The sequence below is a fragment of the Nansenia antarctica genome (assembly GCF_963989245.1).
Source record: "Nansenia antarctica genome assembly, chromosome: 1".
Classification (NCBI taxonomy): domain Eukaryota; kingdom Metazoa; phylum Chordata; class Actinopteri; order Argentiniformes; family Microstomatidae; genus Nansenia; species Nansenia antarctica.
The window spans coordinates 75,943,932-75,956,733 of NC_137674.1; the positions used below are offsets into that span (position 1 = coordinate 75,943,932).

At 43.9% G+C, this 12,802-nt stretch overlaps 2 protein-coding genes across 2 annotated transcripts in view; both read right to left on the reverse strand.

The window, feature by feature from the left end:
* cpne7 (copine VII) overlaps positions 1–1,831 on the reverse strand; it is a gene marked incomplete at both ends in the record, with an annotated part of 32,459 nt that extends 30,628 nt beyond the window's left edge. Inside the window, one exon of the mRNA XM_080550535.1 lies at positions 1,655–1,831. Within this exon, the coding sequence (XP_080406661.1) occupies positions 1,655–1,831 (177 nt within the window). The remainder of the gene's footprint in view (positions 1–1,654) is intronic.
* A 7,023-nt stretch (positions 1,832–8,854) lies between these two features.
* On the reverse strand, positions 8,855–12,143 carry rpl13 (ribosomal protein L13). Its single transcript, XM_080536843.1, has 6 exons — positions 12,105–12,143; positions 11,204–11,321; positions 10,695–10,836; positions 10,088–10,261; positions 9,280–9,336; positions 8,855–9,052 (listed from the first exon to the last, which is right to left on the reverse strand). The coding sequence occupies exons 2-6, from the start codon at positions 11,305–11,307 to the stop codon at positions 8,894–8,896; spliced, it is 636 nt and encodes a 211-aa protein (XP_080392969.1). The 5' UTR covers positions 11,308–11,321; positions 12,105–12,143; the 3' UTR covers positions 8,855–8,893.
* Positions 12,144–12,802: the final 659 nt, after the last annotated feature.

The following is a 12,802-nucleotide window of genomic DNA, read 5'->3' on the forward strand; positions in this document are numbered from 1 at the left end:
TCAGCATCAAGCCCCTACTACGTCAAGCTAGGCTGTCCCCTAAGAGAAGTTGAACTGTGCTGAACTACAGCACATCAGCAATACTACTGCATCCTGGGAAATGTACTATTCATAACTATCTCACATTCACACACCCCGAGCGTCACAGCACAGATAACTCACACTAATTCTAAGATAGGAACTACCCCAACGATGTAATCCTGAGAGAGAGCAACGGAGGGAGAGAGAGAGATCTAGAGAGAGAGAGAGAGAGAGAGAGAGACAGAATTATCTGTGTCCCCCCACTCCCCCCCTCCCCCCTCCCCCTCCTCCTCCTCTTCTAAATAACATCCAAGTCATCTGTTTGACAAAGTCAATTCTGTCTCAGGTAGCTACTCTGTATCTCCCGAATCCATTTGAAAAGAAAGGGAGATAGCAGCAATTCCGCCTAGGCTACACCAGATATGCCACTTCTCCCCGGCTCCACTTTGGTCTCTGCGAGCTGGCACAGGGCACAGCTGTTGGGATAACGGGAGCAGGATTAAGATTTCATCCTTCAGTCTGACATTTTCACAGACGGTGCGATGCTCCTTTAAATCTCTCGGCTGTCTTCGAGCCATCACTGCCATCCCAGATAATACTTGGAATGATTTCTGTGACTTGTCTTTGATATAGCGAAATGGGGGGGGGGGGTTGGGGCGAGAAGGGGGGGGGGGTTGGGGGGGTTGGGGTGGCAGGGGCGGTGGGGGAGTGTGTGTAGTCCCCTTCTTGCTGTGTGAAAATGCGTCTCTGTGTCACTCTACACTATCCAACTATCTGACAGAGCAGTGTTGTTATTGGAAACCACCTTGTACAAACATGGCTCAGAGACAGATGAGCACACCCCAATATTATATTTCAACATCGTAAAGATGCTCACACTGCATCTGATGACTGAGGTTGGAGCTATATATCAGAGATATATTTCACATTTTCAGTGCTTTAAAGTCTGTATTAGCATGAAGTGTGAGACGTGGTGAGAACAGTGGGTTGGACGGTTAGCGTCTCAGCGTTTGGTGTTGACCAAATATTTATGCTACTCTTCTACCAGTCTGTCTTAGAGAGTCTCATCAGATACGGCATTACATCTTGGTTTGGTAACCTATCTGTAAAACTAAGGTCCAAACTGGTCCGACTGATACAGACTGCATGGAAGATCATAGGGGTGAAAGACCACTCATCCCTGCAGTCTATTTTTGAACAGGCTACTCTCAGACAGGCTAATAGATTTCTCATGAATCCCTCCCATGTCCTACATGCAGAGTATGAACTGCTGCCCTCTGGGAGGAGGTTCAGAGTCCCCCGCACTAGATTAAATAGATTTAAAAATTATTTTATTCCCGTTTCTGTTAAACTTTTAAACTGCACCAGATGAATGTGAACATATCTTGCTCATCGTTTTATTTCCACTCTTGTTTTAATCAGGGCCGCCTTCTGTTTGTGTTCTAATATTCTGTATTGTCTGTTGCTCTTTGTTGGCTGCTGTGGGGTGCAAGCCCAATACAAATTTCCCAGTGATGGGACAATAAAGTGACTTTTGACTTTAGACTTTTGACTTGAGAACGGGGGTTAACGTCTCAGAACAGCGTTAACTTACCAGAACGGGGTTAATAATGTATCACAACTGGGGACTCACCTCTGTCCACTGGCCCTGGGTCTGCACCATAAGGATGACACAGGGGTCCGACTTGTTCAACGTGTCTCGGTCCAACAGGGCCTTGCACGCCACGCGCAGCTCCACTTTGGACACGCAGGCGACAGGCCCGGTGAGTCCCGCGCCGGGGGAGGTGGCTTCCTGGATGTCATTCATCATGGCACTCAGGAACGCAGAAGGAGGAGCCAATCAGAACAGAGCGAGAGAGGAGGTGGTGGTGTTGAGAAGCTCAGAGGGACGGGAGCTGCTGGGGGGGGGGCTGGCTGGGGGGGTTGAAGTATTCAAACCAGGTGAAGCATTGGAATCTCAAACACAAACAACACTGGATCCTTGGACTTGGTAAGTGAACGTTCCAGAAAGGGCAGAGTTCTATGTTTAGATTCTACACCCACAGTGATCAGTCACTGCTTAGAGGTCTCTCCTTGAAAAGAGTGATATCATATCTTCTCTCTTTTCTGTTTTCTTTAAAAGCTCAGGAGTCTCGATTAGCTGCAAGGAGTCACTTAAGATGCAGGGTCAGCCAGTGGTGGGTGATATGTTCTTGAATCCGTTGTCCATAAGCATCACAATCAGGAAGTAAGTCCACCAATGTATCTATGAGCTGAAATACAGAGAAAGTATGTATAAAATGTCACATATGTACAAACAGTGTACAACTCAATCCGCAGGTGGCTAAAGAGCAGAGTACTGGTCTGGATCATCCCAAAAATGACACCCGAAGGTGTGTCCAACAAGTGTGGGCGGGGACGCCGTTAGAAGTTAGATATATTAGTATTCAGATTCATAACCGAGCACACTGAAGTACATGTTAAAAGCATTGAATTGCAATTCAATAAAATCGCACATTAATGTAAGACCGAACAGACGGAAGAATCGTCATTGCGCTGTTTCAGCACCACCGCTCATGGACAGCGACCGTCCCTGCTGATGATGCTCGGCGGTCAGGGCAGTTACGGCTCAGTCAGACGTCCTCCACATAGGTGTTGGATCAGGCATTAATCACACACAAGCTAGAAATAATCTCAAAGCTCTAGAAAGTCCATTTCAAACTTTCCCCCTTATTGGAGAAAGGACACACAGCAGGTTAGACTATATTTGATGTGTGTGCGCTACAGTATATCATGCAAAACGACGTATTTCTAGGATGGGCTTTATGGGCAACGTTGAACATGCGTGGAAAAGTGAGCAATGTCGGTTATAATAGGTTATTACTGCATAACAAAACAACAACTGGCTTTACTCCTGGGATGACGATAATATGAGTTGTGTAAAGCCTGTCATAGCGTCATCACTGGATGTGTATTCTACTTGAATGGCTAGCAACTGAAGCCCTTAACCACTCACTACACTACATGGCCAACTGTAGCCTACGTTGTGTTTAGTGACAAAGCTGGAGTTAATTGACTCCATCAAAGATATATATATATATAATTATACATTTTTAATTAGCCTACAGTTTCTAAAATATGTCAGATAGTAGCGCTATTATTATGCGTTATTATCCTCCAATAAACTGATTGCTCATCAAAACTGGTCGTTTATCTATATGCACCTCCACAAGAAACATCCGAGTCAGTCTAATCCTTTCACAATGAGACAGAGCAATGCATCATCAAAAGGCTGCTATTAAACATGCTGCAATACAATGCCTTTTGTTAGATTACCTAATTACCTAATAATTATAACAATTGCAATATAAGACAAGTTAAACTTGTAAGTCTTGCAGCTTGTTCCTACCTGCCGTGGTCCCCTGGACTTACACTTGTTGTTTAAACCTCTCCCCAACACACTGCTTGATTTTTCCGAAACTCGGGAGCGGTGGAGGGGAGGGGAAGGAGGAGAGGTGTGTGATAGCGGAACGAGGGAGTGGGTCTTCCAACTACACCGAATCAGCTCCCCATGTCACCACACATCCGCTGGAGGGCGACGTAGAGGCGCCGTTTACATCACTCAACAGCAGACAACTCTTCTCAGCGTTACCAAAGAACCACTCATCATCACATCTCCGGCCGTGTTTTTAAATCTTGTAACGTAAATGTGACAGGTCATGTTTATCAGACTTCCTGTCCAGACTGACTTGCATACAATGTTATCCTCTTGACACCATATCTTTTTACAACTGTAGGCTACACACTCTCTCTCTCTCTCTCTCTCTCTCTCTCTCTCTCTCTCTCTCTCTCTCTCTCTCTCTCTCTCTCTCTCTCTCTCTCTCTCTCTCCCACCTTTTTAAATACTATTCTGGTTGATATAATATAATTATGACTCTTTAGATCAGAGAAAAAAAAAACTGCTGTCGCACACACACACTTTAGGCACAGCTTTAGCACATACAATATTACCGGGTTGTTTTATAACAAGAGCAAATAAAAAAGATAATTAAAAAGTTTTACTGGATGCTAATAACTTAATTGTCACTATGTATCAAACAATAACACAAGATAGATTAGAGTAGGTTCAAAAAAACATTTGATTAACATCCACACATACACATCACTCCAGTTTGAACCCCTTTGCTGGCCACCCATCAAGTACATAATTTGAGTAATCTCACAAAGCTGGCCAGATATTGAATAACATGAATTGCTCATCCTCTTAGAGCAACTGCTCTCACAGACTAGCTTTTTCCTTCAAAGCACGTACACACCGGATGTAACCTGTAGCCATCAGACCTACTGTACCATGACTGGATATTGTATAAGTCTGTAAGGAAAACGTACATGGCTCTTCCCTTTGTTTCAAGTCAGAGATTCTGGGATGCTCGGACGTTTTTGGAATGAGCAATTCCTGAAGTGTCCTCCATGGAGGACGCAGCTACATTTATGGTGACAAATTCCGCCTCTGGGCCTTGTTGTTGTTGATTTCAAGAGGAGGTTTTGCTAATTCAGTCCCTCCTCCAGGGGTGGCCAGTCAAGAAGCACTCCACTGGGGAAATGGGTTTGGCTCCGAATGAAAACGATTGGCAGCAGATAGACGTGAGGTCAAAAATGAACAAAGAGAGCTACTCATAGAAAAACTGAACTAAACCTGTGGCTCTATTTTAATTATGTGCTTCAGTGTTTTCTCCTGATCGTCATCACATCAGCACATTGGAACAACCCCCTTCCATCCCAACATGTCTACTTTCAGCTACTTTGGGGGGGCTGTGGCTCAGGAGGTAGAGCCGGCGTCTAATGATCGCAAGACCGACGGTTCGATCCCCGACTGGCCACGTGTTGAGGTGTCCTTGGGCAAGACACTGAACCACAAACTGCTCCCTATGAGTGGGCCGGCGCCTTGCATGGTATAGCTTTCCGCCATTGGTGTGTGCATGTGTGTGTGAATGGGTGAATGAGAGGCCATTGTAAAGAACTTTGGAATAAGGCGCTATGTACAGTCCATTTACCATTTACTTTCCTGTTTAAAACAGAGATGACACTGTCAAGCCTACTTTGACCTATGATGGCCCTCTCTTGGTAATGATTTCCTTTATGCTGTAATGTAATACTTAAGGAAATGTCCTTCAGATGACATGAACGATTGAATTAGTAACAGAGACATATTTACACTGGGGAGTCGGTCCGGAGGGCTTTGATATTTGATACAACTTTAACAAGAAGGGTCATTTTCCTGCAAGGAGTCTCACTAACTCCCCTCCCCCCACACACACACACACATACACAAACACACGCAAGCATGCACATGCACACACACACACACACACACACACACAAACAAACACACACAAACATGCACGTGCAGACACACACACTCATACTCACTCACATACACACACACACACACACAGAGCCATGCAGGGACAGACAAACACACACATCCGCACACAGCCCCCTACCTGCCTGTAGCTACACACACTCACACACACACACACACACTCACACACACACACACACACACTCACACACACGCACACACACACACACACGCACACACACACACACACACACACAGACACACACACACACACACACACACAGACACACACACGCACATGCACACAAACACAGACACACATACACACACAAACCAAACACACGCACACACATGCGCAGACAGACACATACAGACACACACACACACACTCACACTCACACTCACACTCATACTCACTCACACACACAGCCAGGCTGGCACAGTAAAACACACATGCACACACAACCCCCTACCTGCCTGTAGCTACACACTCTCACGCATACACACATGCACACACACACACACACACAGAGACACACACACACACACACACACACACACATGCACATGCACACGCACACGCACACACACACACACACACACATTGCCTGCAACCATAACCTATAGGACACTTTCTTTTTCCTCCTTTTTTGTCTCATTGTTCTCTAGTCCCCCATCACCTTAAATCTATTCCTCTCACGCGGTTCTCCCCTTCTGTGTCTCTCCATCCATGGGAATTCACTGTGAATAGGAAACAACAACAGCTCTCTGGGCCATACACCTGAGCTCCATTCTGCTGTGGCTCCTCTTAACCACAGCTGTCTGCTGCTGCAGTGCCAACACTAAAGCCTCTCTCGACACTCCCGGTGTATTTATGCATGTATTCATCGGGAGTCCCTTTGCTCTCTAGCTGTTTATACCACTCTCGCTCGCAGCCACACATTGTGCGCCTTTGTGCAGCTGAAAAGCTCTCTCCCCGAAATGGATTCGACTTCTGCCTCGTTCCAACATGACAGAATAACACCTGATAATTAGAACTGCCACAGACAACCCAATTTGAAATGTTGCCTCCGTGAAGATATAGATAGACGGGAATGGAGAACAATTAATAATATAGCCTATGTGCACGCTCTTGTGTTTATGTAACCTCATATGTTAGCCTTCATCCAGCAGTTCCCTTGTGTGGAGATATTCTTGGCAACATTGACATGCATGTAGGTTTATGGGCAAACTCCCAATACTTCATTGATTCAGCACTCATCCATAGGCTCTATGGTTGCTATAGTATCTCCACTAAACAGGGAATCTATGTGTACATTGGTTTTAACAGGATCTAGTTACCAATATGGGTCTCTGCACCGGAAGTGTCCAGTGTCCTCATCACCTTTCCCTGAGTGATTTCCAAGGCCTCTAGGCATGGACGTTATCAGTGAGACCTGTCAATCAAGTCACGTTGGATTCGAAAGACAGGATATCAGGGGAAAGGTGAAGATCAGGTAAGAAATGAACACCACTAAGCCATTATTATTGATATTCTTCTTTTAAAGGGGCAATCTGTGACTCAAACAACAAGAAAGTGGTCTCCCCACCACATGTGTGGGTAAACAGCTGAGGGATGGGGCTGGAGAGTATATACACTGGAGAGATGTAACCACTCTCAACTTCATAGATGGAGCTATGGATGCAAGAAATGACCATCTATTACATCAAAATGTTAGTGTTAATCATGTTTCAAAGCGATAGAATGTTTGTTAAAAAATGACTGTTGAACTAAGCTCATGAGGCATTTACAAGGTATATTCTTCAAGAATCAGTGGCTTTATATCATTCATTTAGAAATCCTGTCCAGAAATGTACCACCCCCAGACTGCCCCTTTAAAGCTCAAGTTGTTTACCCCTTCCAACACCAAACAGATTTACACACACATATCATCAGTGTATCAGGACTTAGACCTAACCCTATCCCTAAACTAAAGGCATTCATGATGTAACACACCATGTCTCGCATAAATAGAATATCACAGGAAATGTGATGTTTGCATAATACTCCCACTGCCCTTCCAGCCTCTGCATGGGAACACTGAGGAAAAAACACAAGACATGACATCATACAAAGCCTGAATACAGCTCAAAGCTGTAGCACACACAAACCACTGACCTTTATATGAATGCCATCACTGCTGTTGATATCTACATGGGTAGAGTACACCGTGGCATTCAATAGAGTGATTCTCATTGTTGTCACTGTGGAAGAAACCAGGTCAGACCCAGTGGTCTGACCTCATTGGCTGAACTCCTGAAGCATCTCTACCTTTATAGCCTGGGGGGTATTCCATCAACGTTGCTAAAGGAAAATCCAGGCTTATTCTGACAAGTCTCGTGAGATTTCTAAAAACAATCCAGGCTTAATTTGATGAATCTCATAACACCTAAAATGTAAAAAAGAAACCTTTTCCTTTAGCAACGTTGATGGAATACCTCCCTGGACAAGAACAAATAATGTCCCTCAAGCTGGGTTCATGGGTAAACAGAGAGCTGTTGTTAATTAGTTTTGAAATACCACATGATTTGGTATTATATTATTTCAGAAAACAGGCACACATTCTCAGTACATTATTGAGAATGGTTTAAATCACAATGCATTATTGAGAATGCGTTGAATCACATTTGCCATTACAGCAGGCATTCTAATGGTGTTGATCCTGTTTAATTTCCAGGGCACTAACCTCAGAGAAGCAGTAGGTGGTTCTGTATGTAAATCCACTGGATAGCTGTGATTTATCAACTATATGGGCAATTAAAGTGTGTACCTACCAATCATGACTGGATTACACTAACATTCATGCAGTACAGGTGCACTGAAGAGCAATATTAGATGTCACACTGCCATCTACTGGTAACAATGCAAAGTCCATTTTAATATACATCAGTAGGTGACTTTTTATATGGGCCCAGCCGGAATGAAACAAACCATAGCTTTGCTATAAACATGCTCTACCACGGAGCCATACAGAATCTTCCATCTTCTATGCAGTATGCATAGCTCTTCAATTATAACTAGAAAACAGATCCAATAGCAGTTAATCATCCACTTAGCAAACACTCAATTTCCAATAATCTATTCCTTCCTGTAACAGAAACAAACTTCAGACAATAATAAATCTGTCACCAAAGGTGATGAATAAATGTCAAAATAGCTTAACGAGGTAACACGTTCAGGTCCGCACAAATCAGGGTTCTCCCCAAAGAACTTAAGACAGACGCACCACGTAAACATTTCAGAGCAAACTAAACTGATATTTAGGAATATAGCACAACCGATCACCAATGACGTCTTTAAAAGAGAAAGCTATGTTCTCAGCACTTTGAATTTGATAATCCAACTACACCATGTTTTAAAAAAAACATGCAATTATACCTTTAAATGAACAGGTTCAATATGTATGAAGAAAATGTTAATGACAAAATGATTCGCACAGTGAATTTGTTTACAGTTTTTTATTTTTGAATGTTCCATAGAAACTATCGCTTCTACTTCTTCTTCTCTACATCCTGCTCTGCTGCCTCCTTCGCCCTCTTGGCACGGATACCGAAGAGACGAGCGTTGGAGCGAGCCATACGCAGGCTGGCGAACGCCTTGAAGTTCTTCTCATCCTCAGAGATCACACGAGCCTTCTCCTTCTTGTGCACCTGCAGCAAACGGAGAAAATACAACAACATTAGTCACAAATGATATGACCATTGCTCCCTCCTGTAACTCGTTAAAACTATAAATTAGCTCATTTAAATATGGGCCTGTTTACTGGCATCTAGTTATTGGGTGATGCGATTCTGAGTGACGCATGTTGACTAGTGTATTTATAGACAACATGTGTTTATCTGGGTGCGTAGTGTGATTGTGTAGGAGTGATGCATACATTTCTGATGGGCATGACGGCACCAGCGAGCTGTGTGGCCATCTTGAGTTCCTCCTCCTGGAGAGAGACAGAATACATGAGTCAAACATTCAGTAAAAGACAACACAGCTCTTCATAAGAGAACCGCTAGTCTTGTACACTATCAGAGCTGGGCAGTCATAAGCTACAAAGAGGCTAAACTAACCATCTGCTTTCAGGCACCAATAGGTTCTACATCACAATAGTGACGACAGTACACAAACATGTGAATCAAGACTACAATGTGCTCCATGTGTGGGATCACTACGCAAAACAGTTAGGTGTGAAGGTTAGAGGCCATTAAAGATTCTTAATAATAGTGGGATGGGCCATGGTAGCAGTTGTTGCATGCAATTCCTACTACATCTATCTATTATTACTCTGCAAAAGATACCACCACTACATCATTGGCCATCAAAAAGAGCAAATGTGGTTGTTAACATGTCCAATACTGGACCAAAGGGAGGCCACCGTACGGAATGCAACCCAGGCAGTCGTCAGAAAATAGGTTCAAGGGAATCATCAAGGAAGTACAGAGATTCCGGAGATTTTGTCATCACTTGACTGCTGCAAAAGGCTGGAGACTACTAACAGTGTGTAATCACTGATACTGCCTCGCTTCAGTATCTACCCATCTAATGGCCGTTTCATGGCCTCCACACTTTATAGTTAATTACCCTCAAACACAATTCTAGCAATAGTCAGTGATCAAATTTGGACAACGTGGTCATGTCTGACTAAGTCTTAGCTTCCACCTTTCAGCATGCAACGTTCTGGCCGTGCTACTCACCGTGCTGTCTCCCTTCTTGGGTACGGAGGCCTTCCTGGGGAACAGGATCAGCTTGGAGCGGTACTCCTTCAGGCGCTGCACGTTGGCCTGCAGGGACTCTGTGGATCTGTTGCGGCGACGGTGGTCAACTGAGATGCCAATAGTGCGGGCTGTCTTCTTGTGGATGCCCGCAGCCTGGAACACACAGCTAGTATTTGAGAAGGTGCCGCAAGGATTTGGGTATCCAGCAGGACAACACCTGATTTTGAGCACCAAAACAGGCTCTTCAATTCAATGCCTTAATGCAAGTGGACACGTATATATCCCCTCACAAATAGTTAACTCAAGTTAAGTCTTAGGAAATATTCTTGAGTTTCAAGTCCCTGATTTGAATTTCACAACATGCTTACATGTTTGTGACTGTACAAGGCAGCCATTACAGGAAAAAGCAGTCATCAGAAAAATAGGTTCAAAGGTAATCATCAAAGGGGTACAGAGATTCCGGAGATGTTGTCATCATCTGACTGCAGCCATGGAGACCGAATAAATGTATACAATGACATGCCACAGAGCCAACATGTCTACGTGGTACATCAAGGAGACGGAAGCAGATGTTCAATCCTCTTACCTTCAGCTCCTCCAGAGTGAAGCCACGTCCGGCACGCGCCTTGGTGTGGTACCTGATGGTGGGACATTTAACCCGTGGCCTGAGCGGTCCAGCTATAGGACGGGGCGCAATGCGGCGGGCTTTTGCAATACGGGCCTTTCGCCTGAAAGGGTAGAAATGTCACATCAAACTAAGCTGTGCATCTACAAAAGCATGTGATGGTAACACCACTAGAACACAACAGTACAAGCAGTCATCAGAAAATAGGTTCAAAGTCAATCATCAAGGGGGTACAGAGATTCCGGAGATGTTGTCATCATCTGACTGCTTGCATGGAGACATTCTACAACTACATGCCACAAAAACACATTGTGAAATGCGCAGATAGATCAAGGAACATTATTAATGTAGTTAGCTAGCTAAGCTAGCCAAGTTACTCATCAGTGGTTGGTTCAGTTGAAGGCATTTGACAACCACAAAACATGCCATGTTTGCTGGATCGCACCCAGAAGACTCAGATTTTAACCCACCTGCGGATCTTCCTTGCTGGCTGGTTGAACCAGGTGCGCACCCTCTTCTGCCAGTCTTTGTGGAAGTGGGGGCTCAGAAGCATTCCATTCCGGCTGGGCGCCATGACTGCCTACTTCCCTGGAACACAAGAATACAACTCATTATAGCTACACACCAAGACGTTAAACGAGCTGGAACTAACAGGCCAAACAATGTCCAACATTCCTACTAGAACGATGCTAGTGCCATGTTGCTAGCTAGCTACCAAACTTCCCCCTATATCAAAGAGCAAATGTGGTTGTTAACATGTCCAATACTGGACCAAAGGGAGGCCACCGTACGGAATGCAACCCAGGCAGTCATCAGAAAATAGGTTCAAGGTAATCATCAAGGAAGTACAGAGATTCCGGAGATTTTGTCATCACTTGACTGCTGCAAAAGGCTGGAGACTAACAGTGTGTAATCACTGGTACTGCCTCGCTTCAGTATCTACCCATCATGCTAGTGCCATGTTGCTAGCTAGCTACCCAACTTCCCCCTATAACTACCGTGCATTGCTAGACAGTGAACTGGAGTTTCGTGATGACATTGGTAAAGATATGTATTAAAGCTAAACCGCACGAAATATCACGGTTTATTCATACTCATTACTTAATTCACATCTCTGTGACAAGTGAACACTTGGAATCGTCACTGACAACACACCGGCGTGCATGCATCTCCACCTAGGTCGGATAGTCGTTGCTATACACTTTCAAGTGCTGAGAATTTATTTCAATGAACTCAACTTCAATAATCATATCACCTGAAGGACAACATTCTATACTGTCACATTATATCGATGGAAACAACACAGATTTCGATAGTTATGAGGATTACAGGGGATTTTGGTCGAAAGAGATTGGATTATTTTTCACATACCGTCTAGAGGAAAATGGCCGGAAAGAAAAAGGAAGCGTAAAAGCTGGGTGTTGTGGGATATATACGTGTCAGCCAATGGGAGGCCTGCCATGCATTGTCAACCGGATGTATAATAATTATTCGCAGGCTACTCTTTTGATGCAGTCAGTGTAAAATCGAAATAAGTCATAAATACGTGGAATACATACAAGTTATTTAGTCATTTTGGTAGTAAACAAAATGCAGTATGCTTGGGCATACTACAGTCACTCAGTCATACTATATCAACCCCCATGTCGTCAACACATTTGAAAATTGAGAAAATATCCATGAATCCATTAAAAAAAAAGTTTAACGTACTTGGCTGAGAATAAGTATTTTTGCTGTCAAAATTAATGGTCCTCAACACAATCTATTCAATTCACCACAAGGTAACACTGCAGTTCCACAACACGCCATGTGCGCCATGTGTGTTGGAACATGAGCCATGAACAGCAGACGATCATCAGATCTTCTCTGACTGACACCAGCAGTGGGCAGTATACTCACTGACATTTTTTGTGATTCTTCAGTAGAAAATGCAATTCTCTTTTTCTGTTACATTTAAATCTCAAATAATTCTCGTTCATAATACTGTTATATGGACAGACTGTTGCTTGCAATCACAACTAGACCCGAATTTCACTTCACTCCTGCCATATGGAAAGACTGTTGCTTGC

Bases quoted from the DNA above. Each gene is read 5' to 3' on its own strand.
- rpl13 (XM_080536843.1), bottom strand. From the start codon at position 11,307: ATGGCGCCCAGCCGGAATGGAATGCTTCTGAGCCCCCACTTCCACAAA. The intron at 10,262-10,694 runs GTAAGAGGATTG...TGTGTGTTCCAG, and splicing joins TCACTCTGGAGGAGCTGAAG to GCTGCGGGCATCCACAAGAA. The intron at 9,053-9,279 runs GTATGCATCACT...CGTTTGCTGCAG, and splicing joins CCGTCATGCCCATCAGAAAT to GTGCACAAGAAGGAGAAGGC.